We start from the raw sequence: 27,592 nt of genomic DNA on the forward strand, positions 1-27,592 counted from the left end.
TGCTTCGGCTGTGTTCTGGCATTAGCTGTATAGCATGGCATGACATTGCCCATCTTAGCTTTAAATAAGAGTGAGCCAGCCTGATCACCGTAATATCATTCCATGTTGCCTGCATTGGAGCACCGGCAACAAGAGGTTATAACGTTTTACATTTGTACCCTCCACCACACATAAAGGCCTCATCCACTTCCATTGTTCCCCCCCAAACATCATTACCCAAATGCAGGATGAGCCCCCTACCCTCCCCATCCCTGCCTTCAGCCATTCAGGGACGCATAGTAGCCTCCTTTATGGAACAAGGGTATGGGGCTCCTCCCCTTCATGGATGCAGAGTTCGGACCCCCATCAAGCAAATTAACTCGGCTTCACAAAGAACAAGACAGCAGGAGAATACTTACTGACCTTCACAGGCTCCAAGGACTCCAGCCTCGGTGGTGCCGGGTTTTCTGGGACGTGAACGTGAAGGCGCATGAGTGCCGCACGTCCAACTTAAAATCATAAACTGATGGTTGAATCACACCAGGATGCATAATAACGTATGCAGAGAGGCTGTTTGCATGTGTAAAGTCATGTCCTGTCGCCGAGTGGTGGGGGAGCTGCCATGGAGCCTCGCCACCGCTGGGAAGATTGGGCCTGGCAATCCCGGCATCAGGCTCTGTGGTGGGTCACTGCCACTGCAATCTTCCAGCACCCCACCTCCCGCCACCCCGCCATGGAGTCCGACGTCGGGAGCTCAACAAAATTCAGCCCCATGACTCTGAGAAAGTATTTTCTGATCGGTGGATCCATAGTATTGGGCATTGATTGTGGAGAACTTGCCTCAAAGAGTTAGGACAGGTGACGTCTGCCATTTGAGGAATATATCTTAGTTGTTCAACAACAGATAATGGAAGGCTATTTCTGAACAGTGATAATAAGCCCTCTCTAAGGGCAGAAAATAGAAGGAAAGATTTATCTATATACTGATCATTCATGTGGGCCACCTTTGTTTGAGTTTATTTTGGTCAGTTGATTGAATTGTTTTCCCTCTGTCTTCAGGTCATTTTAAGAAAAATACCTTAGCTTAGGTGAATTTAGTACCCTACACCGTGAAGATTGACCCAGCATTATTGGCATTAAATATTGAGAATTAACCCTCTATTTGTTGCAAGTATCAAACATCCCCTAATAGATAAAAGCAAAATACTGCAGATGCTGAAAATCTGAAATAAAAACAAAAATGCTGGAAATACTCAGCAGGTCTGGCAGCATCTGTAGAGAGAGAAGCAGAGTTAACGCTTCAGGTCAGTGACCCTTCATCAGACCAGGTCACTGACCTGAAACGTTAACTCTGCTTCTCTCTCCACAGATACTGCCAGACCTGCTGAGTATTTCCAACATTTCTTGTTTTTATCCCCTAATAGATATTGGCCACCTGCCCTGCTGCCTACTGTTACCAAGGCCCAGGGAGATAAAGGCGCTGGGGAGAAAGCAAAAGATTCTATACCCTTAATAAGCATAAAATATATAAAAAGTTGCTCCAGCTAAATGTTAGCTAAAATAAAATGCTCTTTTCCATGATCTTTGTAAATGTTTGTTTGCCCTATGCAACTTCTTTGCAATTCATGTGAAGTTGGAGTTTAAATATGTTGCAGAATAGCAGCATATAATGGCAAATTTTCTGATTATTCCTTACAGGTAATTCATTTTGGTGCCTACTTGACGTTGTGCCAATTAAAAATGAGAAAGGAGATGTAGTTCTTTTTTTGGCATCCTTCAAAGATATCACTGTTACCAAAGTGAAGATTGCTCAGGAGGATAAAAAGGAAGGTCAGTGTTTCACCATGAAACTTTCCTTAGTTACTGGAGGCAGTCAGGATGTGGTTCTTTTTATTGCCACGGTTTCTGTGTAAAATGCAATAATTAATGACTTTGCAGAAAAAGAAAATTGTCCGTGAATAATCTGTTATTGCTGTGTTGTATATTTTCAGGTATAGTTATCCAAATAGTACAAAGCATATATCACATACAGAAATTATGTCAAGCCTCAGTTAATTGTTTTCAAAGCCTTCATTTCAGCTGTGTACATGTAAAGTATTTCCAGTTCACCTGTTTAAACCAAAATGCAGTTTGTTGTTATTTTCTAAATTCAATGTTGTTCAGCATTTGCAGGTTTGATTTTTTCTGCTAAAATGACTATTTTGCCTATTCATCAACAAAAGGATGCTTAAAATATTCCAGTCTTGTGTTTTTTATTGTCTAATCAAATATAAATATTCTATGACTATCACAGTATTACTGGATTGCTATTCAACTAATTTATAGAATTAGTGTGGCGAGTCGAAGAGACTTAGTAGTTGGCAGGAAAAAAGACAGAGGCGCAAGGGGAGAGCCAACTGTGTAACAGCCCCGACAAACAAATTTTTCTGCAGCATCTGTGGAAGAGCCTGTCACTCCAGAATTGGCCTTTATAGCCACTCCAGGCGCAGCTCCACACACCACTGACCACCTCCAGGCGCTTACCCATTGTCTCTCGAGATAAGGAGGCCAAAGAAGAAGAATTTATAGAAGCAAATCGACAAACATTACATAGAATGCACTACCCAGAACACGGTCATTCAGCCTAACTTGTCCATTGTTGTGTTTATGCTCCACAGAAGCCTCCTCTCACCCCTCTTTATCTAACCCTATTGCCATAGCCTTCTGCTTCTTGAGTTTTTCTAGCATCCCCTTAATAGCATCTATGCTATTCACCTCAACTACTCCTTGTGGTAGCAAATCCACATGATAACCACTGGAAAAATACATTTCTTCTGAATTCCTTATTAGATTTATTAGTACCTGTCATGGATGAGCTGGACATACAGCCAACCAAATCGGAACTCAGTGATGCCATTGATTCTCTAGCCAGCGGAAAAGCCCCTGGGAAGGACAGCATTACCCCTGAAATAATCAAGAGTGCCAAGCCTGCTATACTCTCAGCACTACATGAACTGCTATGCCTGTGCTGGGACGAGGGAGCAGTACCACAGGACATGCGCGATGCAAATATCATCACCCTCTATAAAAACAAAGGTGACTGCGGTGACAGCAACAACTACCATGGAATCTCCCTGCTCAGCATAGTGGGGAAAGTCTTTGCTCGAGTCGCGCTGAACAGGCTCCAGAAGCTGGCCGAGCGCGTCTACCCTGAGGCACAGTGTGGCTTTCGTGCAGAGAGATCGACCGTTGACATGCTGTTCTCCCTTCGTCAGATACAGGAGAAATGCCGTGAACAACAGATGCCCCTCTACATTGCTTTCATTGATCTCACCAAAGCCTTTGACCTCGTCAGCAGATGTGGTCTCTTCAGTCTACTAGAAAAGATCGGATGTCCACCAAAGCTACTAAGTATCATCACCTCATTCCATGACAATATGAAAGGCACAATTCAACATGGTGGCTCCTCATCAGAGCTCTTTCCTATCCTGAGTGGCGTGAAACAGGGCTGTGTTCTCGCACCCACACTTTTTGGGATTTTCTTCTCCCTGCTGCTTTCACATGCGTTCAAGTCCTCTGAAGAAGGAATTTTCCTCCACACAAGATCAGGGGGCAGGTTTTTCAACCTTGCCCGTCTAAGAGCGAAGTCCAAAGTACGGAAAGTCCTCATCAGGGAACTCCTCTTTGCTGACGATGCTGCTTTAACATCTCACACTGAAGAGTGCCTGCAGAGTCTCATCGACAGGTTTGCGGCTGCCTGCAATGAATTTGGCCTAACCATCAGCCTCAAGAAAACGAACATCATGGGGCAGGACGTCAGAAATGCTCCATCCATCAATATTGGCGACCACGCTCTGGAAGTGGTTCAAGAGTTCACCTACCTAGGCTCAACTATCACCAGTAAGCTGTCTCTAGATGCAGAAATCAACAAGCGCATGGGAAAGACTTCCACTGCTATGTCCAGACTGGCCAAGAGAGTGTGGGAAAATGGCGCACTGACACGGAACACAAAAGTCCGAGTGTATCAGGCCTGTGTCCTCAGTACCTTGCTCTATGGCAGCGAGGCCTGGACAACGTATGTCAGCCAAGAGCGACGTCTCAATTCATTCCATCTTCGCTGCCTCCGGAGAATACTTGGCATCAGGTGGCAGGACCGTATCTCCAACACAGAAGTCCTCGAGGCGGCCAACGTCCCCAGCTTGTACACACTACTGAGTCAGCAGCGCTTGAGATGGCTTGGCCATGTGAGCTGCATGGAAGATGGCAGGATCCCCAAAGACACATTGTACAGCGAGCTCGCCACTGGTATCAGACCCACCGGCCGTCCACATCTCCGCTTTAAAGACGTCTACAAACGCGACATGAAATCCTGTGACATTGATCACAAGTCGTGGGAGTCAGTTGCCAGCGTTCGCCAGAGCTGGCGGGCAGCCATAAAGACAGGGCTAAAATGTGGCGAGTCGAAGAGACTTAGTAGTTGGCAGGAAAAAAGACAGAGGCGCAAGGGGAGAGCCAACTGTGCAACAGCCCCGACAAACAAATTTCTCTGCAGCACCTGTGGAAGAGCCTGTCACTCTAGAATTGGCCTTTATAGCCACTCCAGGCGCTGCTTCACAAACCACTGACCACCTCCAGGTGCGTATCCATTGTCTCTCGAGATAAGGAGGCCCAAAAGAAGTACCTGAGAAGAAGGCACCAACTGCAGCGTTAGCTAGCAGAGCCTCAATTTTCATTTCCACTTTCAGTCAGGAACGGGTTGGTCGCACACCCAAAATTGGGGCTGTATTTTATGGGCCCCCTCGGGATGGGAACAGAAGTGGGGGGGGGGGGCACCATAAAATTGTGTGGGAAGGCAGGGGGTGGACTGCCCATCGCCTTCCCACCCAAAGGCCAATTAGTTAGTCCTTAAGTGGGTGCCTCCGCCACATGAGTTCTTTTAGGATGTAACAAGCAGGGTGGATAAAGGGGAACAAGTAGATGTAATGTATTTTCATTTCCAAAACGCATTCGATAAGGTGCCACATAAAAGCTTACTACACAAGATGAAAACTCATGGTACCGGGAGTAATATATTATCATGTTCAGAGGATTAGCTAACTAACAGGAAACAGAGTCAGGATAAATGGGAAATTTTCAGGTTGGCAAACTATGACCAGTGGAGTGCCACAAGGATGAGTGCTGGGGCCTCAACTATTTACAACCTATATTCATGACTTGGACAAAGGGACCGAGTGTATTTTAGCCAAATATGAGGACGATACAAAGATAGGTAGGAAAACAAGTTATGAGGAGGACAATAGATATAGATAGGTTAAGTGAGTAGGCAAAATTTGGCAGATGGAGTGAGGTTGTCCACTTTGGAAAGAAGAATTGAAAAGCAGAATATTATTTACTTGGAGAGAGACTACAGAATGCTGCGGTACAGAGGGATCTGGGTGCCTTTGTACATGAATCACAAAAAATAAGCTTGCAAGTACAGCAAGAAATTAGGAAAGCAAATGGAATGCTGGCATTTATTACAAGGAGGATGGAGTATAAAAGTAGTGAAGTCTTGCTCAACTGTACAGGGAATTGGTGAGACCGCACCTAGAGTAGTGCGTACAGTTTTGGTCCCCTTACCTCAGGATATACTTGCATTGGAAGCAGTTCAGAGAAAGTTTACTAGGCTGATTCCTAGGATGAAGGGGTTTGTCTTATAAGGAAAGGTTGAGCAGGTTGTGCCTATACTGATTGAAGTTTAGAAGATTGAGAGGTGATCTTATTGAAACATAGTAGATTCTGAAGATTCTGAGGGGATTTGACAGGGTAGATGCTGAAAAGATGTTTCCCCTTGTGGAGGAATCTAAAACTAAGGGGCACAGTTTCAAAATAAGGAGTCTCCCTTTTAAGACAGAGATGAGGAGGAATTTCCTCTATCAGAGGGTCATTAATCTTTGGAATTTTCTTCCCCAGAGAGTAGTGGAGGCTGGGTCATTGAATATATTCAAGGCTGAGTTAGACAGATTTTTGAATTATAGCAGAGTCAAGGGTTATGGGGGCAGGCAGCAAAGTGGAGTTAAGGCCACAAGCAGATCAGCCATAATTTTATAAAATGTTGCAGCAAGCATGGGTGGCTGAATGGCCTACTCCTGCTCCATTTGTTATGCTGTTATGTAGAAGGCCGCTCAGTAAAAAAAGATGGCCTCCTTGTGAGCTGGGGGAAGTTCAGAGTAGGGGGTCTACTCTGTGGCCCACGGAGGGCCCTCGGCGGCAGAGTTTACCCCTCCGCTAACAAACCCCCCGCCTTCAATGATCACTCTCCCTCCCACATCCCCTAGTCGAGGCCTGCTGTACTGGCCCTGGCGAGCCTGCCCCACTTACCTGAGGTCCGAGGCTCCAGCACTGGCCCTCCTCCTGGGCCTCCTGTAGTCCTGAAGGTGGGATAGTCATCCTTAAAGGGAAAGGGACAGGGACCCTGATGACAGGCAGTCAAGTGGCTGCCTGCCATGGAATTCTGCTGGGGGTCCAACACAGAGCCGAAGCGGGGTCACCCCTGCCTTCCGGCCCGTTGCCTGGAGCCCCGCCATCCGGGGAAAATCCAGCCCTTGTGTGCAGAACTTGCGGGCATATTCCTGTCATAGTTCTGCCTGCTGTCATTTCAACTGGGGCCTTCAGATAGGTGGCTCATTTACCCATCTACCGTTCAGTCCTCCCAGCATTCGGTGTCACTGCTTAATGGTGCTGAAAGAAAGTTTACGTTTGTAATTATTTTTTACTTCTCATTCCCTGTAGGTTTATTTTTTTAACTTAAGCTAGTAGAGCAATTGCTGCATTTCTCACAGGGAAATCTATGTGCCTGTGATCCTTGTGTCTCACTCATTCTGTCCCTCTGACATTTCTGTCACCCCAATTCTCTTTCTCCCTCACCTGATTTCTGTGACTCTCATGATGGGTCGGAATTGAGTTTTGGGTCAGGACCCCGGGGTCAAATGCGGGATCCAAGCCCCACACTGTGTCGGGAGCAGTCACCCGACAATGATCTTGCCATCATTGGCCAATTATTGGCCAGAGGGCACACTCAATGTTTAGTTATGGATGGTGGGCGGGTTCTCAAAGCTGGAGGGCCAATAGGAGGCCCTCCATCAGGGAAGGAGTTGCGGTCTGCTGTTGCAAGTAAGGGAGAAAGAGGGCGCCTCCATCTTGAGGCACTCTCTCAGCAACTTCAATAATCTTTAAATTAAAAAATGGCCACAGCTGACGAGCCACCCCTCCACAGGGCAGCCTGTGACCACAGCTATTGCCAGATAGGTAAGTGGGAAGCCTCAAAATTTGCTTGGAGCGCTGATCCCCAGTCTGCCTCCTAGAGGCCACCTCCAGGCAGCTGGTGTGCTGCAGACATCGCAGCATGCCTGCAGGCTGACTGAAAACTCTGACACAGCCTCTGATCCATGGGGGGGAATTTTATGCAGTCCACCACTGTAGATTTGGTGGCGTGCAGGATGATATAATTACGTGGGAAGTGTTTTATCGGATTCCCGATGGCAGGATATTTTAGAGGAATTATGTCAGTGATGGGTTTGCAGTGTTCCAGGGTTCATTACCCTATGTATAGTTACAATTTAGTCCTACCTGCCAGATTAAATGAACAATGAGAGATATTGCCATGCCACCCTGTTCACAAATGTTTCAATGTGGTGTGCAACAGTTGCATTTGTGCAGTTGAGTCACAGGACTATGCTCTTCTCTCTTTAACTCATCCGCTAAACAAATGGCAACATTGGAATGGATGTTTGTAAGGCTCAGCACCAGCAAGGGTGAATCATCTCAGGGAATGGCGGCAATGGTATGGGTGAAGGCTACATTGAGGAGCAGGGGAGGGAAGGGTGGGGCTGATCGGGTGCATGGAAGAGCAGGGCAGGGCAGGGTTGATGTTGATGGTGAAGATACATTTTATTGGCATTGGCTACAAGAATGGTGGGTGGATTAGATCAGTACTGTGTGAGGATATTTGGTAAGGGCCTAAAGGGAGGGATGAGTGCTCTCAATGTCGGCGAGCTGTGGGGCAAGTTGAGGGTACTGCTAGCAGAGGGAACGGTCAGCGTCAATGGGGGAAAATGGATTTTGTAGTGGGGAAGGTCAAGACTAATGGGTGGGTATTTGACAGCTTCATATGGAGGGGAACGAGACTTGGCACATCAGTTCGATGTGAGGAGGTTCAAGGGTAAGAGTCAGCATGTCAATAGTAACGGGAGTAGGAATAGGGGGAGGGATGGCATGAATAGATTGAGGATTACACTGTGCGTGGTATTGGGGGGAGGCTCAATGGTTACAGAGGGAAGGGTAATGGTAACTTTGGGTGGGTCAAGGGCGATGGGTTCAAGCTGGGAGGTTGGAAGGTGGGGAGATTTGCCCTGAATTCCACGTGCACCATTTTCTCCAACGATAATGGAAACCACGTGGACATCAAGGATTGCAAGAAGAGTGGGAGGAGAATGACATTGGGTGTGTCTTCTACCTGGCTGCAATTTGAAGGCAGATATAAGAGAGCTGTTCATTGCATCGATGTTTCAGCTCACGCGCAACACAAGGCTGAATCATCACGCTCTGCTTATTTATTGTTCAGAAAAGCCACAGTGACATGGGTCTCATACACCCAATTTGTCTAATACCACAGGAATAAGAACAAAGAGAGAGACTAAGGAGGGCTCTTTTCCCTCAACCCATGATGCCTGAGCACCAGCAGCTGGCAGAACAGAAAGGTGAGGATGCTTCAAATGATAACATCGAGGAATGGCCTTATCAAAGACGGGCACTGGCATATCATCATATCCTCAGGACAAGGACACATTACCTTCAAATGTCAGAGAGGCAATGCCAGAGATGCCTAAGAATGTCATGATATCATGTGAAACAGAAATTTGTAGGATCCTGCAGTATGACCTGCAGCCACTTGGCTTTGGTGGGAATCCCATGCCAGTTGCCCTCAATTTTTTCTCCAGCGGCTCATTCCAGGGATCCACAAGCGACATGTGTGGCATCTCACAGTCTTCGACCCACAGGTGCATCAAAGAGGTGACCAATGCCCTTTCTCGACATGCCAATGAGGATAGCCAGTCAGTAAGGTCTTTGGCCTTCGGCACCATCGCTGGTTTCCCTAGACTGCAAAGGGTGATCGAGTGTCCTCTTGTGGCCATTAGAGCTCCCTGGGACCAGCCTGCTGTCTTTGTCAATCGCAAAGGCTTCCACGCTTTAAACGTACAGCTGGTTTGCGACCACAGGAGAAGAATCATACATGTTTGTGTACGTTTCCCAGGGAGCTCTCATGACTCCGACATTTTGAGGAACTCGCAGCTGCCAGCAGTTTTTGAGAAAACAGACAAAGTGGATGGATGAATCCTGGGTGGCGAGGGTTACCCACTTTGTACTTGGTTGATGACAGCAGTACGTCATCCCCAAAGCATTACTGAAGAGAGGTACAATGCTGTTCACACATCCACCAGAGCCATCATTGAGCACACCATTGGCATGCTGAAAATACGATTCCGTTGCAGTCACTGGTCTGGAGGCGCTCTTCAGTACGCGCCACAGAGGGTGTCACAAATAATCATTGTCTGCTGTGCCTTGCACAACCTTGTGGCAACATTCTGTAGGCAGAGAAACAGGAGGAACACCAGTCCTCCTCAGAGTAGGATGAATATGAAGAGGGTGAGAAGGAGGACAACAATAACAACAGTGCCGTCATTGATGTGAGGACCATGGAGAGACATGCAAGAGATATCAGGGAGAACCTCATTAATGCACATTTCAGCCAACAATAAGCCACATTATCAAGGAACGTTGGGAGGAGAAACATAACAATTCCCCACAGAAATTCACCTTTGCATGAAGAAGACTTCATTGCTGATTCTCACTTCAATCTTAATGAAGCACTGCTACACTTTAATGTGATTGGCATTTGAAATTATCTATGGCAATAAAAAATACGACTACACACCACTGCAAGCAGTGTTAAGTGATAACCACAGAAAACAAGGGTAGGCATGACAGTATTGGAAAGAGTTATGAATCATCAATAGGAAAACATCCATTATTGAAGACTGAAGGCTCAAATTGCAATCGGATATGGACACTGGACATTTCCTGAGATATTTTACTGCAATACGCCTCCAAAAAACTTCCTTGTATCCATTTGTAACCAAGTAAATCATGACTGAGAGTGGATCAAATTTTGCATGCAATAAAAATGTTTTTGATACATCTTTGCATTCATGAACATTTCTACATCACCTGTGCCACCTTCATTCTTAAATCTGTTACAATTTTCTTTTCCTGCCACTACGTCTAGATGCTACCCTGACATTAACAGCTGAGGTGGAGGTAGTCTGCTCAGTGCGCTGCCCTGTTGCTGTGGATGACCGTGGTGGGTGTCCGCTGGAGGAACGGGGCCTTGATGACTCCATCCTACTGGGGTCTGCAGCAGTGGTGCTTGAGTAACCACCATGTGCTCACCTGCTGGAGGTAAGGGGGTCAGTGTTGGGGGGGGTGGGGGGAGGACAAGATGCTGCTTGCTCTCGGGGTGTCCTGGGAGGAATGCCCTGGAGCAGCAGGCGTGCGCTCCTCCTCCATCTGTGTGCACAATGGCACCTGCCTGTCTCCCTGAGGGGAAGGAGCACCTGGAGGGAGGTCCAGGTTCCTCGTCCCCCTCTCACTTAGACTCTGTTACATGAAGCTCATGGCAACAGCGATGGAGTGCAGGTCAGATCGCATATGCCTCGAGTGCTCAACCAGACTCGCCATGGAGCTCGCCAGACTCTCAACTGAGGAAGCCAAATGCTCAAATGCCTGGGACATGGCAGATGTCATGGCTTGCATGGACTCCTCCATGACACGCGCAAAGCCTCGCATGACCTCAGGCATCTCCAACATATTTTCCATATGGGTTTGTTGCACATCCAGCAGACGTCTCGTTGCAACAAACAGAGGATCATCATGAGCGTGGGACTGAGCAGGGGTCTGGTCCTCAGCAATCCTCCGATTGGTAGAGAACCTGGCTGGCACATGCTCCCTCAGCTGCTGGGACATGTCTGCATCATGACCATTAGCTTGTGACCCAGATTCTAATCTTAAATCCCGCCCGTGTCCCCCCCCCCCCCTCCCCACCCCCCACCGTTGACCGTGTGGAGGCAGAGATGGAAGAAGAGGCAGGTGACAGTGCACCCTCTGGGGCATTGGCTTCTTCTTCCTCTCCAGAGGAGGATTCTTGGGCCATGTGGTGTTCTACTACTCGAGTGCGAGCACCTGCAGTGGAGACACAAACAGAAGCACTTTAAGCATGCGCTTCACATGAGTTCACACAATTTCCTTTAGTTTCCACATATGGCTGCAAGAGCAAAGATGACACTTCATCATTACGCCTTATGGCTCCTGCCTCACCATCTCTGCTCACCCTGCCTCCTCCTCCTTTTACGATCTCAGATGCCTCCTCCTCAGCCGTGGTCAGCAGCCTGATGTCAGGGACCCCTCCTCTCGTCTTAGCACGTTCATGCTGGTTGTGGCTTTGTTTATCCTGCAACAGACAGTGCAAATTTAATGACATGGCAAATGATGCATCATAACTATTACAAACATGCATCAACATCACTCATTCTGCATTGGCTTTTGCACAACGCATCCAGTCATATAAACAATGCCAGGCTTCATCATTTAGTAAATGGCACCAAAGTTGTTCACGCATACCACTGCATTCCTTGCGTACCATCTGCCTTAAAGACACAGAGCCACAGAAGAAATCAATGGAGCAGCCTCGCCAGGATCACTTACCCTCGCTGATCTGAGCAAGTCATTGATTCACTTGTGGCACTGCACCTATGTTCTGCGAGTGACCCCATGGTTCCAGACCTCCTCCACTACCTCCATCTAGGCCACCTTGGTGAGATGGGAGGGGCTTTGCTCTCCATCTGCAGGGAAGAGGACTTCCTGCCTTTCCCTGATGGCCTGGAGGAGAACCTGCAGGGAGGCATCACTGAACCATGGGGTGGGACGCTGCCTGCTAGCTGCCATGTGATTCACTTTGGCTGTAGGGAAAATAAATGATATGAAATTGGCAGTGACTTTCACAAAATAAGGGAGGCAAACATTTTGATTTCAATAAAAGCTTCAATTTAAGTTAATCTGAAGATACTTACATAAAAAGAAGGCTGCAGATCCTTGAGGTTGCAAGCACAGAATGCTTTATATCTGTGGCGATCATGGTGCTTGGGGCAGTGAAGACAGGTTCCATGAATGAAAGGCCGCCCCTGTCACATGATCCCACATGTTCCCTGTGCCTGTTGCCGCACGGCTAATTTAAATACAAAATCATTTGGGAAACAGGATTTACAGCGGGAACGGAAGTTACAACAACTTCCGGTCCCACCATCGGGAATGCCGTGGCCGGCGTAAGATTCCATCCATGGTCTACTTCGCCTTTTAATTAGCTTAATAAGTATTGTGACCGAGATGGGAGGAGTGCACTGTTTTTCTAGTTTCACTTCTCCACAGGTCATAACATATATTTAAAGTTTTTCCCAGATACTGATATATTAATCATAGACACTATTTATATCTCAGAATAAAATACTCCAACCAGATTTCTTTAATGAACAACAAAGTTAATTATAAAATAAATCTTAACCAGTAATGATGCAAAGCATAAATGCACAAATTGAGATATAAAAGTTCCTTTTTTGCTTTAGCTCCTCACACATACACACGGACGCACATATAAACGGGTTAACCAGAAAAATAAAGAGATTTACTCTTTGGAGCTCCATTACAAAAAAAAGCAGACAAAAAGAATACTTTGGTCAAATACTTGCCAATTCTTGAAGATAAAAAGAGAAGATATGGAAAGATGTCAGATGTCCTTTGTTTTGGTTTGGCGTCCAAAATACCGTAAACGGCTGTCACTGGGATCTTCCTTGAACAATTCTTGTCTAGCGACATTGAAGATCAGTTTGGGCAGGCTTTTCAGGAGAAATATGGCAACAGTTTCAGTCTGTTTCTTATACTTGCTTTTCAGGGCTTCTTAAAGAGATGTAAAATTTGGTAGTTTTTTTAAAGAGATGGACCAAGCTGAGTTGGGGTTTGCTTCTTTGGCGTGTTTTCTCCAATCATCTTTTCTAATACTCCACACCCCCAACTCACTGCCCAAAGCAAAACCAAAAGCAACATCACAAGAGTCAAGCCTCCTAACCCCTATAAATCTTGACCTCTCACTTCTTTGTAAACATCTTTCCCCAAGACAAAAAAAACCCTATTGGGTAATTATCTGAAGACAGGTGCCTTCCAGTAAGGGATTGTTTTTAGCACTCCTTAAATCTTCCAGTAATTGTTGTTTACAAGCTCAGTCCAAAAGACCTTCTGATGACTTCTTTTAAAAAAAACACAAAGCTCCAGAATCTATGGAATCCTTTTCAATTTTAAAACCCTAGTCCTCAAAAAAAATTCAGCAAAAAAAATGGAAGCACTTGTAGTGTAAACAACCGGCCACTTGTGGGTGGGTAGCCTTTCCACCACCGATCCAACTTCCAGCAAAATGGATCGGGGGCAGGACGGTTCCGGCCAACTGAAGCGTCATCTGGCTGCATGAAATTACGCACCCACCCCCACCACCCCTACCCGGCCCCCACCTTCCCCTCCCCCCCGCCTTCGTTCCTTTCCCATGTCGGGGGCGAAAATTCTGCGCAGTGTCTCTATTTTCCTCTCATCTGACAACCGTCTTTCTGTCAACTGATCTGTTCTTTCACTTCTGTGCATTCTCCCTTCTCTCACATTGCCTGCTCCCTGACCATTTCTCCCCATTTTTTCATCTCTATTTAGACTCTCTACCGTCAGTGTCCTGTGCTCCTGTTCTCTTTGTTGATGCAATCCCTGCTGCAACTAGTGAAATGAAACTAGGACCATAGTCAATCAGCCGAGAAACACATTTTTTTGCTGTAAGAGAGATCACAAAGAGAAGTAGAGTAACCAGGAGCCGTGAAGACCAGCAGGTAAACAGAAGGGGCCTTTAAAAGCAATAGAGTGGGGAGAAGTGCAAGAGAGGCCACAGAGAGAACTGCACTGGTGGAGATCTGTGACCAGAAAGGTGGTCAGAAGAAGCTGCAAAGGGTAACAGGATAATCAAGAGAGGCCACAAATCCAAACAGTGCTTCTAGGATAGGCTATGAAGAGTACCAGAGCAGCCAGTGAGGCCACCAAGTGTCTTCAAAGAATATTGAGGTGCCCAGCAGAGCAGCCAAGAGAGGCCACAGAGAGTATAGGGGCAGCTGACCCTGACAGCTGGCTGAAATCCAAATTGCAGTCAAAGCAAGGAGTCCAGCATACAATCCCATTTCCATTGCCCACAGACACCAGCTTTACTCCCCCTGCACACACCCAGCCATCCATCCTCACTCCCCAACCTCCATCCAAGCGCTCAAAAAATCCTAAGCTTTCCATCCCATAAGCACATCCAGGTCACCCCCACCCCCCATCCCCACCACCATGAATGCCCAGACACCCCAGGTCAGTATTCCAAATGTACCCAGACCCGAGGGTTCCCTTACCCTACCCCACAATTATGCCTATGCCAACCATTGCCCTATTGCCTCCTCATGTGCAATCCCCTTACTTCTTCACTCTAACCTCAACTGTCTAGTTCCTCCTGGCTGTGTACCTCTCCCAGCCCAGTCCCTCATCAGCACCAGCTACTCTTGCAGTCAGCTTGCTGTGCCTGCCCCCACTTTGACCTCCAGCCCAATGTTGGTTCCCATCTCCCGGCATTCCTTGGGCCATCACAAAACTGAGAGATAGATAATAACTCATCAGTAAATGGGTCTGAGTGAGAGCCACACAGACACAAGGGCGGCACAGTGGCGCAGTGGTTAGCACTGCAGCCTCACAGCTCCAGCGACCCGGGTTCAATTCTGGGTACTGCCTGTGTGGAGTTTGCAAGTTCTCCCTGTGTCTGCGTGGGTTTCCTCCGGGTGCTCCGGTTTCCTCCCACATGGCAAAGACTTGTAGGTTGATAGGTAAATTGGCCATTAGCAATTGCCCCTCGTATAGGTAGGTGGTAGGGAAATATAGGGACAGGTGGGGATGTGGTAGGAATAGGGAATTAGTGTAGGATTAGTATAAATGGGGTGGTTGATGGTCGGCACAGACTCGGTGGGCCGAAGGGCCTGTTTCAGTGCTGTATCTCTAAAACTAAAAACACACAAAAGTGAGGTGAAATGAATAGGATTGAGGCCTTCCAAAACCGTGAGACATAAATAATGAGAAAAGTGTGACAGACTATCCATATGAATTTTTATATTGACACTGATCATGAGGACTGCTTAAATCAAAACCTGCAGGTGAATGAGGCCAGTATTTTGCAGTAATTTAAAACAGAATTCAAGCAAGCAGAACTAAGCAATTAAAATCCCCTACTTACCAGCAATATTAACACCAGAAATAAAATTTATATCTAGATTAGACAAACAGAGAATCTATTAGAGGGAAGTAAAAAACAGGGACCTTATTGTGAGAGGGGAGGTGAGAGAGACCTACTCAAGGGAAGAGACAGGAAGTGAATCTGTTGGAGAGAAAAATTATTCAGGGAAGGGAGAGAGAAAACATGGTGAGATAAAAGGGAAGGGAGAGACAGAGGATGATTTTCATCTTCACTGCCTGGGCAGTAATCTGGCAGAATGGATCGCCTGCCATTTTTAGAACAGGCTGAATTTCATTCCATTGCCTGATCATCGCACAGTGGTTGAAAAAGAAAATCAACTGCATGTTAGGTGGGAGACAAGGACCCTATCAAGAGCAGACAGTATCTATTGAGAGAGAAGACCGAGAGAGACACCATGTTAGATGGGGAAAAGGGTGCCCATTGACAGGGGTAGGTAAGGAGAGACCCTGTTATCAGAAATAGAAGAGTGGTGTTACTGAAAAAGGAAATTGACAATCTTAAGATTTGGAAGAGATAGAAGAATGCAGAGAAAGAAACACTGTTCGGGGAGTGAAAAAGAGGGAGAGAGAAACTCTGGCCAAAGGAGAGGAGTAAGTTAGAGTAAGAGTGAGAAAGAGCACCCTATTGCAGAAAAGGAGAGAGGGAGAGACGCTTTTGTAGAGCATCAAATTGAGCGAGGAAGAGGGGCCCTTTGTGGTGGATGGAAATGTACTTAGATTTTTAATTATTTTGCATTGAATATCCATATCTGTTCATGAGTGAGAACAGGGCAGAGCAGTAAGGTAAATCAGGTGTAGATGTGGCAATGTAGATTTAGGCAGAGGCGTCAGCCTCAAAGTCAAACAAATTGAAGACACACCAGGCTCAAAGCTTCCGATACAGGGCACACACATTAGGAGAGGTGGTGAAGGTTGCCTTCAACAAGGGCAGAAGAAAGTGATTTCACTCTGTGAATAAAAATTTTACTTTTTATTAATGATCAAAAATTTTACTTTTTATTAATGATCAGTACCCTGGAACATCAGCTCCCTCCAATGCCAATATATTCTTCCTGAGTTGCAGTGCCCAGAACTGAACACAGTACTGTACTTGGGGTTTAACCAGAACTTTGTACAGCTGTAACATAACTTCCAGCCCTTTGTATTCTATCCTGCTTGAGATAAAGACCAACATTCCATTAGCCTTTTTAAATTATTTTTTGTACCTGCCCACTAGCTTTTAGTGATTTCTATATTTGGACTTCGAAATAACTGCTCATCCACAGTTCCTAGCTTGTCACCATATAGAAAAAATGCTGATCTTAGGTCCAAAGTAGAAAACCTCCCACTTCTTACATTCAACTCCATCTTCCACAGCTTTGTCCACTCATTTATCCTATCAATGTCACTTTCCAATTTTCTGCTCCTATCTGCACTATTTATTGTTCCACCTAACACCTAACGTGCGCGATGCCAATATCATCACACATAAGAACAAGGGTGACCGCAATAACTGCAACAACTACCATGGAATCTTCCTGCTCAGCATAGTGGGGAAAGGCTTCGCTTGAGTCATTTTAAACAGACTCCAGAAGCTGGTTGAGCATGCCTACCCTGAGGCACAGTGTGGCTTTTGAGCAGAGAGATCCACCATTTACATGCTGTTCTCCCTTCATCAGCCACAGGAGAAATGCCATGAACAACAGATGCTCCTCTACATTGCTTTCATAGATCTCACCAAAGCCTTTGACCTTGTCAGCAGACGTTTTCTCTTCAGACTACTAGCAAAGATTGGATGTCCACCAAAGCTACTAAGTATCATCACCTCATTCCATGACAATATGAAAGGCACAATTCAGCATAGCAGTGCCTCATCAGACCTCTTTCCTATCCTGAGTGGCGTGAAACAGGGCTGTGTTCTTGCACCTACACTGTTTGGGATCTTCTTCTCACTGCTGCTCTCACATGCGTTCAAGTCTTCAGAAGAAGGAATTTTCCTCCACACAAGATCAGATGGCAGGTTGTTCAACCTTGCCTGTCTAAGAGCGAAGACCAAAGTACGGAAAGTCCTCATCAGGGAACTCCTCTTTGCTGACGATGCTGCATTAACATCCCACACAGAAGAGTGTCTGCAGAGACTAATCTACAGGATTGTGGCTGTCTGCAACGAATTTGGCCTAACCAGCAGCCTCAAGAAAACGAGCATCATGGGACAGGATGTCAGAAATGCTCCATCTATCAATATCGGCGACCACCCTCTGGAAGTGGTTCATGAGTTCACCTACCTAGGCTCAACTATCACCAGTAACCTGTCTCTTGATGCAGAAATCAACAAGCACATGGAAAGGTGTCCGCTGCTATGTCCAGACTGGCCAAGAGGGTATGGGAAAATGGCGCACTGACACGGAACACAAAAGTCCGAGTGTTTCAAGCCTGTGTCCTCAGTACCTTGCTCTATGGTAGCGAGGCCTGGACAACGTATGTCAGCCAAGAGTGACGTCTCAATTCATTCCATCTTTGCTGCCTCGGGAGAATCCTTGGCATCAGGTGGCAGGACCGTATCTCCAACGCAGAAGTCCTCGAGATGGCCAACATCCCCAGCATATACACACTACTGAGCCAACGGCACTTGAGATGGCTTGGGCATGTGAGCCGCATGGAAGATGGCAGGATCCCCAAAGACACATTGTACAGCGAGCTCGCCACTGGTATCAGACCCACCGGCCGTCCATGTCTCCGCTTTAAAGACATCTGCAAATGCGACATGAAGTCCTGTGACATTGACCACAAGTCGTGGGAGTCAGTTGCCAGTGATTGCCAGAGCTGGCGGACAGCCATAAAGGCGGGGCTAAAGAGTGGCGAGTCGAAGAGACTTAGCAGTTGGCAGGAAAAAAGACAGAAGTGCAAGGAGAAAGCCAACTGTGCAACAGCCCCGACAACCAATTATATCTGCAGCGCCTGTGGAAGAGTCTGTCACTCTAGAATTGGCCTTTATAGCCACTCCAGGCGCTGCTCCACAAACCACTGATCACCTCTAGGCGCTTACCCATTGTCTCTCGAGACAAGGAGGCCAAAGACGGAAAAGAAGAAACAGTGTTATCAGCAAACTTGGATATATGGCTTTCCAGTCCTTCATCTAAGGCATTCCTCAATATAGTGAAAAGCTGAGGCCCCAGTAAAGATCCCCGGAGGATAACAGTGTTTCACATCCTGCCAATTTGACTACATACTCTCTGTTTCTTACCTCTTAACCAATTTGTATCATGTCAATAGGTTACCTCCAATTCCATGTGTTCTGATCAGTAAGGCTAGATGTATCTTTAAAATTGATCAACAATTTTCTTTTGTCAGCAAAAAAATGTATCTCTACCAAGCTTCTTAAATTCAAACATTTTATTAAAAGAGTCCCTTCAAATTGATCATTTATAACAAGATATGGAAATTTGTACACCTGACCTTTTTAAGACATTCAGTGATGTGAAATTGATTATATTCCAAAAATATACGACTTGTCCTCGGCCTTTCTTTCTGAGCAGGTGAAAACTATAGACTGTTTCTAGTGGAGAGTGCTGTGCTGCACAGTTTGAGAAAATGAATAATGCTGAGAGTGAAGACAAATTTTAGAGGATATGGAACAAAGCTATTTCCTCTCCTGGAAAGTTAGAATATATAACAACAGAAATTAGTGTCAAGAGGACTGGGTTGTTCTTCATGCAATTCAGGGGATGGCTGGTTAAACAATGAATAATAATCCCCTTGTATTGAGTTTAGTTTTCCACCTACAAAATTATAAGTGCCTTTTTATGTTAAATAATATTCGGGTCAATTAGGGGCTATATATTAGTGGTTTTGGCAGAAACTACGAACGAGTCAGCAATTTCCATAGAAATTGTGAAATTTCAATCGGAAACCAAACAAATTCACAAAATGCAAATGGCAAAAATGTGTTTACAATGCTTTATGATCTTGTTTACGAAGACTTGCTAAAACTGATTTTGTACTGCTGCCATCTTGGACCATACTCCACATCTGGATTCCTTCACTTTTCAAAATATTTTGAAGGAGTATTATAGCTAGTTAAGTTACAGCCCAGAAATTTGTGGTGTTCGGAATGCATGTGCTCATTCTGTGCTGGAAAAGCGCTGAGTGCCATATTTGTGAAACTTTCGGTATAGGCATTCAGGTCCTCTGCCTCAGACAATCAGCAGGCCCTTTGCATATGCAAACATGGGTTCCAGCAACTTTCGTAGGTTCCCTTTGCAAAATAAATTTGCTGCAGTCAGCATTCTCAGGCGCATGGTAGCCAAACTCTTTAAAGAGACCTCTCAGGGCTGCCTCCAGAAAGGTAAGTTCTGACTTTGTTTACTTACCTTATTGTGAATCCAGGAGGAGCAGGAGTGCTCCTCACTGCTCCGCAATAAATCTGTGAGCCATTGCTGGCTTCCTGCCCGACCACCTGGATAGACTCCACTCAGTCTTGGACGGCAACCACACTAGATAATCTTTGTACCCCCTGTGACCGCAAGTTATCTATGGGGCTGTGACTGGTGCCTGCAGCTTTCCAATAATAAACAAATGATGCCACAAGACCAGTTGCCCATGGTCCTGTCACCAGCCTCAATAAGTGTGGGCAACACCAATTTCTAGGTCTACATTTCTCACAGTTGGCACTGGAATGCGGTGCATTCCTGCAATTGTGTTACCTAATAGTCATAAAGCTAATTTTCTCTTTTTTTCCATTTGGAGGCATATCGGCTGCTTTGTTACACTTAGTACCATCATGAGCCTGTGACAGCGTTAAAAATGTCCTCTGTTGTTTGTGATGACATTGGCTATTAAAAAATCATTTTAATGATGCAGACTTCATGGTAAAATGTACTAAAAATGTTTATTTCCATCAAATAGTATTATTTAGACCACACCTATCACTCTTACTTTACACCAAAAATAATTTGTGTAAGTAACACTCAGTGATCCATTATAGTCATTAGTGATTGAAAAGAGAAGCCCGGGAGAGGAGCAGCAGTGAGTTCTGTGATCTGTGAGTCTAAACTGGACAAGAGGAAGAAAATCGTGAAGTGACATCACAGGACAAAACGTCATGTGAGGTGAATATACTGGTAAGCTTTTAATTTAATTCAAATTAGTCAACGATAAAGTAAGACCACATAATTTATAGTTAAAATCAGCATTCAATTAATCAGATATAGTGGATAAACTTAAAATTTAATAGCAAGGGACAGTAACACTGAAGGCTTCTGAATTTTTCAGTAAATTAAAATCTGAGTTCTATTGATAATAAGAGTTAAGTGTTGTGTTTTCTTCTATTCTTCAAACACAAACTCACCAACCACTCAGGTAGGACTGGAAAACAAAACTGTGAGTTCTTTATTTGAAGAGTACAGTAGTTTATATATATTGGTGGAGAGCTCTTGTTAGTACGTCTTGCTTGGTCAGTTAACACATTTTAACCTCTCTGTCACGTGACAGACAACATCATATCCTATGTGATGATGCATACATATTATGGACATACCTACTTAAAGACATACTACAACACTAAGTAAAACATTTCAGTCAACTCCCTATAAAATAAACTGATGTCAGCACAAGGGAAGCAGCTGATTGGTGAGTAGCTGGTGATGGTTTATTTATAAGAGTCTTAAGTTTATTTCTGTTAAGTCAGTTAATAGTCTAATAAATAGAAGCATGGCAGGGCATGGAGTGCACATCCTATTCCATGTGGGAACTCCAGGACACTTCTCATGGCATGGACAACCACATGAGCAGGAAGTGTCATCAGCTGGAGCAGTTCGAGTTCCAGGTTTCAGAGTTTGAACAGCATCAGGAGTTACTGTGGTACATCCGTGAGGCTGAGAGATTTGTGGATAGCAAGTTCCTGCATGTAGTCACCCCGCAGCTTAAGAGTATGCAGGCAGAGAGAAAACGGGTGACTGCCGGACAGTCGAGGAGGACAAGGCAGCTCGTCCAGGGGTCCCCTGAGTGCATCTTGCCCTCCAAGAAGTATTCTGTTCTGAATACGGATGAGAATGATAGTTCCTCTGAGGAGTGCAACCCAGAGCCAAGACCATGGCAATACAACTGGCTTAGCTGTACAGAGGGCAGGAGGAAGATTCAGAAAGCAATAGTGGTAGGGGATTCTATAGTTAGGGGTTTCTGTAGCCACAGACGTGAGTCCAGGATGGTATGTTGCCTCCCTGGTGTTAGGGTCAGGGATGTCACTGAGCAGCTGCAAAGCACTCTGAGGAGGGAGGGTGAACAGCAGCGGTCGTGGTCCATATCAGTACCAATGACATAGGTATGAGGTACTGCAGGCAGAGTTTAAGGAGCTAGGAAAGAAACTAGCAAGCAGGACCTCAAAGGTAGTAATCTCTGGATTATTCCCAGTGCCACACGCTAGTGAGTATAGAAATAGGACGATAGAGCAGATGAATGCGTTGCTGGAGAGATGGTGCAGGAGGTAGGGCTTTATATTGCTGGTTCAGGAAGAGATGAAACCTGTACAGGCCAGACAAGTTGCACCTGAACTGAGCCAGCACCAATATCCTTGTGGGGTAGTTTGCTTTTGCTATTGCTATTGGGGAGGGTTCAAAGCAACTTGGTCAGGGGATGGGAACCAGGAGGTAACATTAGAGAGAAAACAAAGGTGCACAAAGAATTGGGAGAGACAGATCGCAACAGAATAAGAAATAGTAAGGTACTAGGTGGAGTCAGAGGAAAAGAAAATGCAATAAGGCCTAAATTGGGTTTACTGTGTATGTATGTGAATGCATGGAGTATGGTGAATAAGTTTAGTGCGCTGCTGGTGCAGGTGAAAACGTGGAAATATGATGTTGTGGCAATAAGGGAAACCTGGCTCAAGAAAGAACAGGATGGGATACTAAATATTGGGGTAAGAATGGATCTGGACCCAGGGAGATTGGAATCAAAGATAGGCAGTGTCATGTAAAGGCCTGCTACCCGACCCGAACCCGACAGGACCCGATGACGTGTCGGGTTCGGGTCAGATCAGGCCCCTCTTCTGGGTCCAGCGTTCGGGTTCGGGTTGGGTCGGGTCGGGCCGAGTCCAGTTCGTGCTCGGCTCCGGTCGGGCCACACACCCATGGTAAGTGCTCTGCCGGTAAGAATTTAAAATAAAAAACTTACCTGAGCTGGGAGTCCGGGACGAAACTGAGTCTGCGCAGTGAGCGAATGACGTCACTATGACATCGTCACGCATGCGCTGCTGCAGCTTCGTGGAGCTTCCCAGTTGGAAGGTAAGTAAAGTAAGGGTCGGGTCGGGTCAAGCCAGGGTGGGGCTCGGGTCCGGTCGGGCTCGGGATGAAATCGGAGGGACTTGGGCCGGGTTGGGTTCGGGTCTGCTGTGGATCGGTCAGGTTTGGGTCAGGTTCTTTTTCCCGACCTGAGCAGGCCTTTCGTGTCACACACACCAGATGTGCGATGATACAACAATCATGGACTAAATGTGTAGAGTTATGGAAAACTGAATTTGTCTTTGAAATGCACTTTTATTTTAAAAATTGAACAATGGTCTAAAATGGCTGCCAAAGAGAAAGGGATGGGCCTTTTGTGTATTCAAACTGTCTGACAAAGACAAATGACAAATCTTCAAAGCTAACAGCTGTCAATTCAACCCATCCTACACCTGTCCTAAAACATTTCAGAATTGAATGTCTTCTTCTGAAACAAAGAAGGTATTTAAAAAGGGAGGTAGACAGAAAGCAGGGAATTATAGACCAGTCAGCCTGACATTGGTAGTGGGGAAAATTCTAGAGTCCATTATCAAAGATTTTATAGCAGAGCACTTAGAGAACAGTGGTAGAATCGGGCAGAGATAGCATGGATTTACAAAAGGGAAATCATGCTTGACAAATCTACTAGAATTCTTTGAGGATGTAACTAGTAGAGTTGATGAGTGGGAGCCAGTGGATGTGGTTTATTTGGACTTTCAGAAGGCTTTCGACAAAGTCCCACATAAGAGATTAGCATGTAAAATTCAAGCGCATGAGATTGGGGGTAGTGTATTGCAATGGATAGAAAATTGGTTGGCGGACAGGACACAGAGGAGGGATAAATGGGTCTTTTTCCGAATGGCAGGCAGTGACTAGTGGGGTACCGCAGGGATCGGGGCTAGGACCCCAGCTATTCACAATATACATTCATGATTTAGATGAGGGAAATAAATGTAATATCTCCAAATTTGCAGATGACACAAAACTGGGCGGGAGGGTGAGTTATGAGGAGGATGCAGAAAGACTTCAGGGTGATTTGGACAAGTTGAGTGAGTGGGCTAATGCATGGCAGATGCAGTATAATGTGGATAAATGTGAGGTTATCCACTTTGGTAGCAAAAACAGGAAGGCAAATTATTATCTGAATGGCTATAAACTGAGAGATGGGAATATGCAGCGAGACCTGGGTGTTCTCGTACACCAGTCGCTGAAGGTAAGCATGCAGGTGCAACAGACGGTAAAAAAGGCAAATGGTATGTTGATCTTCATAGTGAGAGGATTCGAGTACAGGAGCAGGGATATATTGCTGCAGTTAGACAGGGCCTTGGTGAGGCCACACCTGGAATATTGTGTGCAGTTTTGGTCTCCTTATCTGAGGAAGGATGTTCTTGCTATAGAGGGAGTGCAGCGAAGGTTTACCAGACTGATTCCTGGAATGGTGGGACTGACATATGAGGAGAGATTGAGTCGGTTAGGATTATATTCGCTGGAGTTCAGAAGAGTGAGGGGGAACCTCATAGAAACCTATAAAATTCTAACAGGACTTGACAAGGTAGATGCAGGAAGGATGTTCCCGATGGTGGGGGAGTCCAGAACTGGGGTCATAGTCTAAGGATACGGGGTAAACCTTACAGGACTGAGATGAAGGAGAAATTTCTTCACCCAGAGAGTGGTGAGCCTGTGGAATTCGCTACCACAGAAAGCAGTTGAGGCCAAAACATTGTATGTTTTCAAGAAGGAGTTAGATATAGCTCTTTGGTATGAAGGGATCAAAGGATATGGGGCGAAAGCGGGAACAGGCTACTGAGTTGGATGATCAGCAGGCTCGAAGGGCTGAATGGCCTACTCCTGCTCCTATTTTCTATGTTTCTATGTGAAGTAGCTGTATCCTGGGCCATTGTGCAATCACCATGAGGAAGAGACCAAAGCGTCTCCTAACAGGAGGTGAGCGATAACAGCTTTACCTTTAAAAAAGACAGCCAGATAGAGAGAGAAAGAAGCAACATCCTGACAGCTAGTGTTCCCTTCAAGCCAGGAAGCACATACCCTGCTGCAGAATCCTACATTTACATTATACAGCAGTGAGAGTTGGAAGTAACCCACTGTCTTCATTTGAACCATCAATCAATTGAGAAATCTGCACTCATCTCAGGCCTGCATCCATCGAGAACTTGATTTCCAAGAGAATTCAACAGTTTTATTGTAACCTTACCCCCTCCACCCCACCTCGCTCAAAGTTACCTTCCTTTTACTCTATCTGTTTCTTCGTGTGTGTAAGTGAATGTGTCAGTTAATGCGGTTGTGACAATTTTGGGATAAGGCGTAGTGATCAATAAACAGTTGACTTTCTGTTTGTAAAACCTACGAGAAAAGCTGTCGCTGTATGTTTATTTGAAAAATAAAACAACAAGGGGATAAACTCTAATACAAATACACTTGCTGCAGTCAGGTGGGGAGTTGAACAGTGCGAACCACCCATGTCACACCACATGGTCATGACAAATTGGGGGCTCGTAGCCAGGATCTGAACCCCTGAGAGATTTGAAAATGGGAAGAAAATTGACCTCTAATATTGTGGAAAGATAAACAAACAGATTTTCTTGTATTCTTCTGTTTTTTCTCTATGGTGCTCGAAACAAAAGAGACAGCCATATTTAATGCTCAGGAATTTGTAGAGCAGGGAGAGCTATCCCATGCTAAGTTAAACAAATTAAGAGTTGAAGATTTAAACCGCTTACCTGCAGAGGTGGGAATCACTTTTAGACAAAAAGCAAAGCAACCTGAATTGGTGAAATGTCTAGCCAACCATTTTAAACTTAGCCCTGGACTAGAAGAGGATAGCATGGAACCAGAGACTGAAAAGATAATTCTAGCCAGAATCCAGTTGCAGATGAAAAGGGAAGAAATGCAATTTCAGAAGGAAAAAGAGGAAAGGGAGATGCAAAGAGAGGATGCAGCAAGAAGGTTTGAGTTACAGGGACTACAAACACAAAATGAAAATGCTGCCAGCCACTCAAAGCTAATCTCCAATTCAAAGCAAAACTTTGTTGTGCTGAGACATTTGAGGCTAGTGCCAAAAATGGCTGAAAGAATTTTGGACTCTCCTCTTGCAAGGTGAGTTCGTGAATGGGGCTTGTGAAGCTCTTTCCCTGTTATCAGAAGAAAGTTCCTCTGATTATCAACAAACTAAAACTGCAATTCTACATGCATATGAGCTGGTACTGGAAGCATATCGACAGAGATTCCGACACACCCCGAAAAGATCCACACAGACATACATTGAATTCGAAAGAACTAAACATATGGCTTTTGATTGCTGGATACAATCTTTCAAGCTAGAAGCCTCATATGAAAATTTGAGAGAATTGATGTTGCTGGAAGAGTTCAAAAATAGCATCCCAAGTAGTATAAGAACCGACATTGAGGAACAAAGAATTCACAGGGTGAGAGAAGCCTCCACCAGGGCAGATGACTTTGAACTCACACAAAAACCCTTTACTCAGGGAAAAGCCTTTCATGATAATTCCCAGAGATTCGGAAAGGGCAGAAAGTGGGAAAGTGATAAAAGATGGAGTGTTAGCGACAGGGAAACAAAAGGCGAGCACACAAGAAGCCCTCTACCAGTAAGGAAAGAAAATGTAGAGGGCAGGAATGTATCCCACAGACCTGTGTGTTCCCATTGCAGCAAAACAGGGCATGTTAAAGCTGACAGCTGGAAGTTAAAGGGAAAGCCCATTAATCTTTTCGGGGTGCACAAGGTTAACAAAGAAAAGGGTGCCCCGGCAGACCCGACTGTGACCCTAACTGTGGTAAAGAACTCCACAAAGAAAACTGCAGTATGTATGGGAGAAGTAGAGAGAATTCCTGAAGGCTATCAGGATTTTGTTTTAAAAGCAACAGTGTCTCCATAACCCTCTAGAGTCATAGAGTTATACAGCACAGAAACAGGCTCTTTGGCCCTTCATGTCTGTGCTGGCCATCAAGCAACTATCTGTTCTAATCCCATTTTTCAGCACTTGGCTCGTAGCCTTGTATGTTGTGGCATTTCAAGTGCTCATCTAAATACTTCTTAAATGTTGTGAGGGTTCCTGCCTCTACCACCCCTTCAGGCAGTGTGGTCCAGATTCCAACAAACCTCAGGGTGAAAGAAACTTTCCTCAAATCCTCTCTAAACCTCCTATCCCTTAACTCTATGCCCCCTGGTTATTGACACCTCCACTAAGAGAAAAAGTTTCTTCCTTTCTACTCTATCTATGCCCCCCATAATTTTGCATATCTCAATCAGGTCCCCCCTCAGCCTTCTCTGCTCTAAGGAAAACAACCCGAGCCTATCCAGTTTCTCTTCATAACTGAAATGCACCACCCCAGGCAACATCCTGGTGAATCTCCTCTGCACCCTCTCCAGTGCAATCACAGCCTTCCTATAGTGTGGCACCCAGAACTGTACACAGTACTCCAGCTGTGAATAAGTAGTGTTTTATACAGCTCCATCATAACCTCCCTGCTTTTATATTCTATGCCTCAGCTAATAAATGCAAGTATCCCATATGCCTTCCTAACCACCTTATTTACCTGTGCTGCTGCCTTCAGTGATCTATGGACAAGTACACCAAGATCCCTCTGACCGTCTGTACTTCCTAGGGTCCTACCATCCATTGTATATTCCCTTGCCTTGTTAGTCCTCCCAAAATGCATCACCTCACACTTCTCAGGATTAAATTCCATTTGCCACTGCTCCACCCATCTTACCAGCCCATCTATATCATCCTGTAATCTAAGGCTTTCCTCTATTTATGACACCACCAATTTTCGTGTCATCTGCGAACTTACTAATCATACCTCCTATATTCACGTCTAAATCTAGTGAGGCAAGTAAACCCATTATCCTAATTTGAGACAACAGGACCATTCATTCCCTTATGATGGGTAAAGGAATGACCTTCACACCA

At 45.4% G+C, this 27,592-nt stretch overlaps 1 protein-coding gene across 1 annotated transcript in view; it reads left to right on the top strand.

The window, feature by feature from the left end:
• The window catches only part of kcnh8 (potassium voltage-gated channel, subfamily H (eag-related), member 8), a 533,200-nt gene that overhangs the window by 226,821 nt on the left and 278,787 nt on the right, over positions 1-27,592 (top strand). Inside the window, exon 3 of the mRNA XM_068011912.1 lies at positions 1,678-1,809. Coding sequence (XP_067868013.1) covers positions 1,678-1,809 — 132 coding nt within the window. The remainder of the gene's footprint in view (positions 1-1,677; positions 1,810-27,592) is intronic.

The sequence above is a fragment of the Heterodontus francisci genome, chromosome 2, assembly GCF_036365525.1.
Source record: "Heterodontus francisci isolate sHetFra1 chromosome 2, sHetFra1.hap1, whole genome shotgun sequence".
Taxonomy (NCBI): domain Eukaryota; kingdom Metazoa; phylum Chordata; class Chondrichthyes; order Heterodontiformes; family Heterodontidae; genus Heterodontus; species Heterodontus francisci.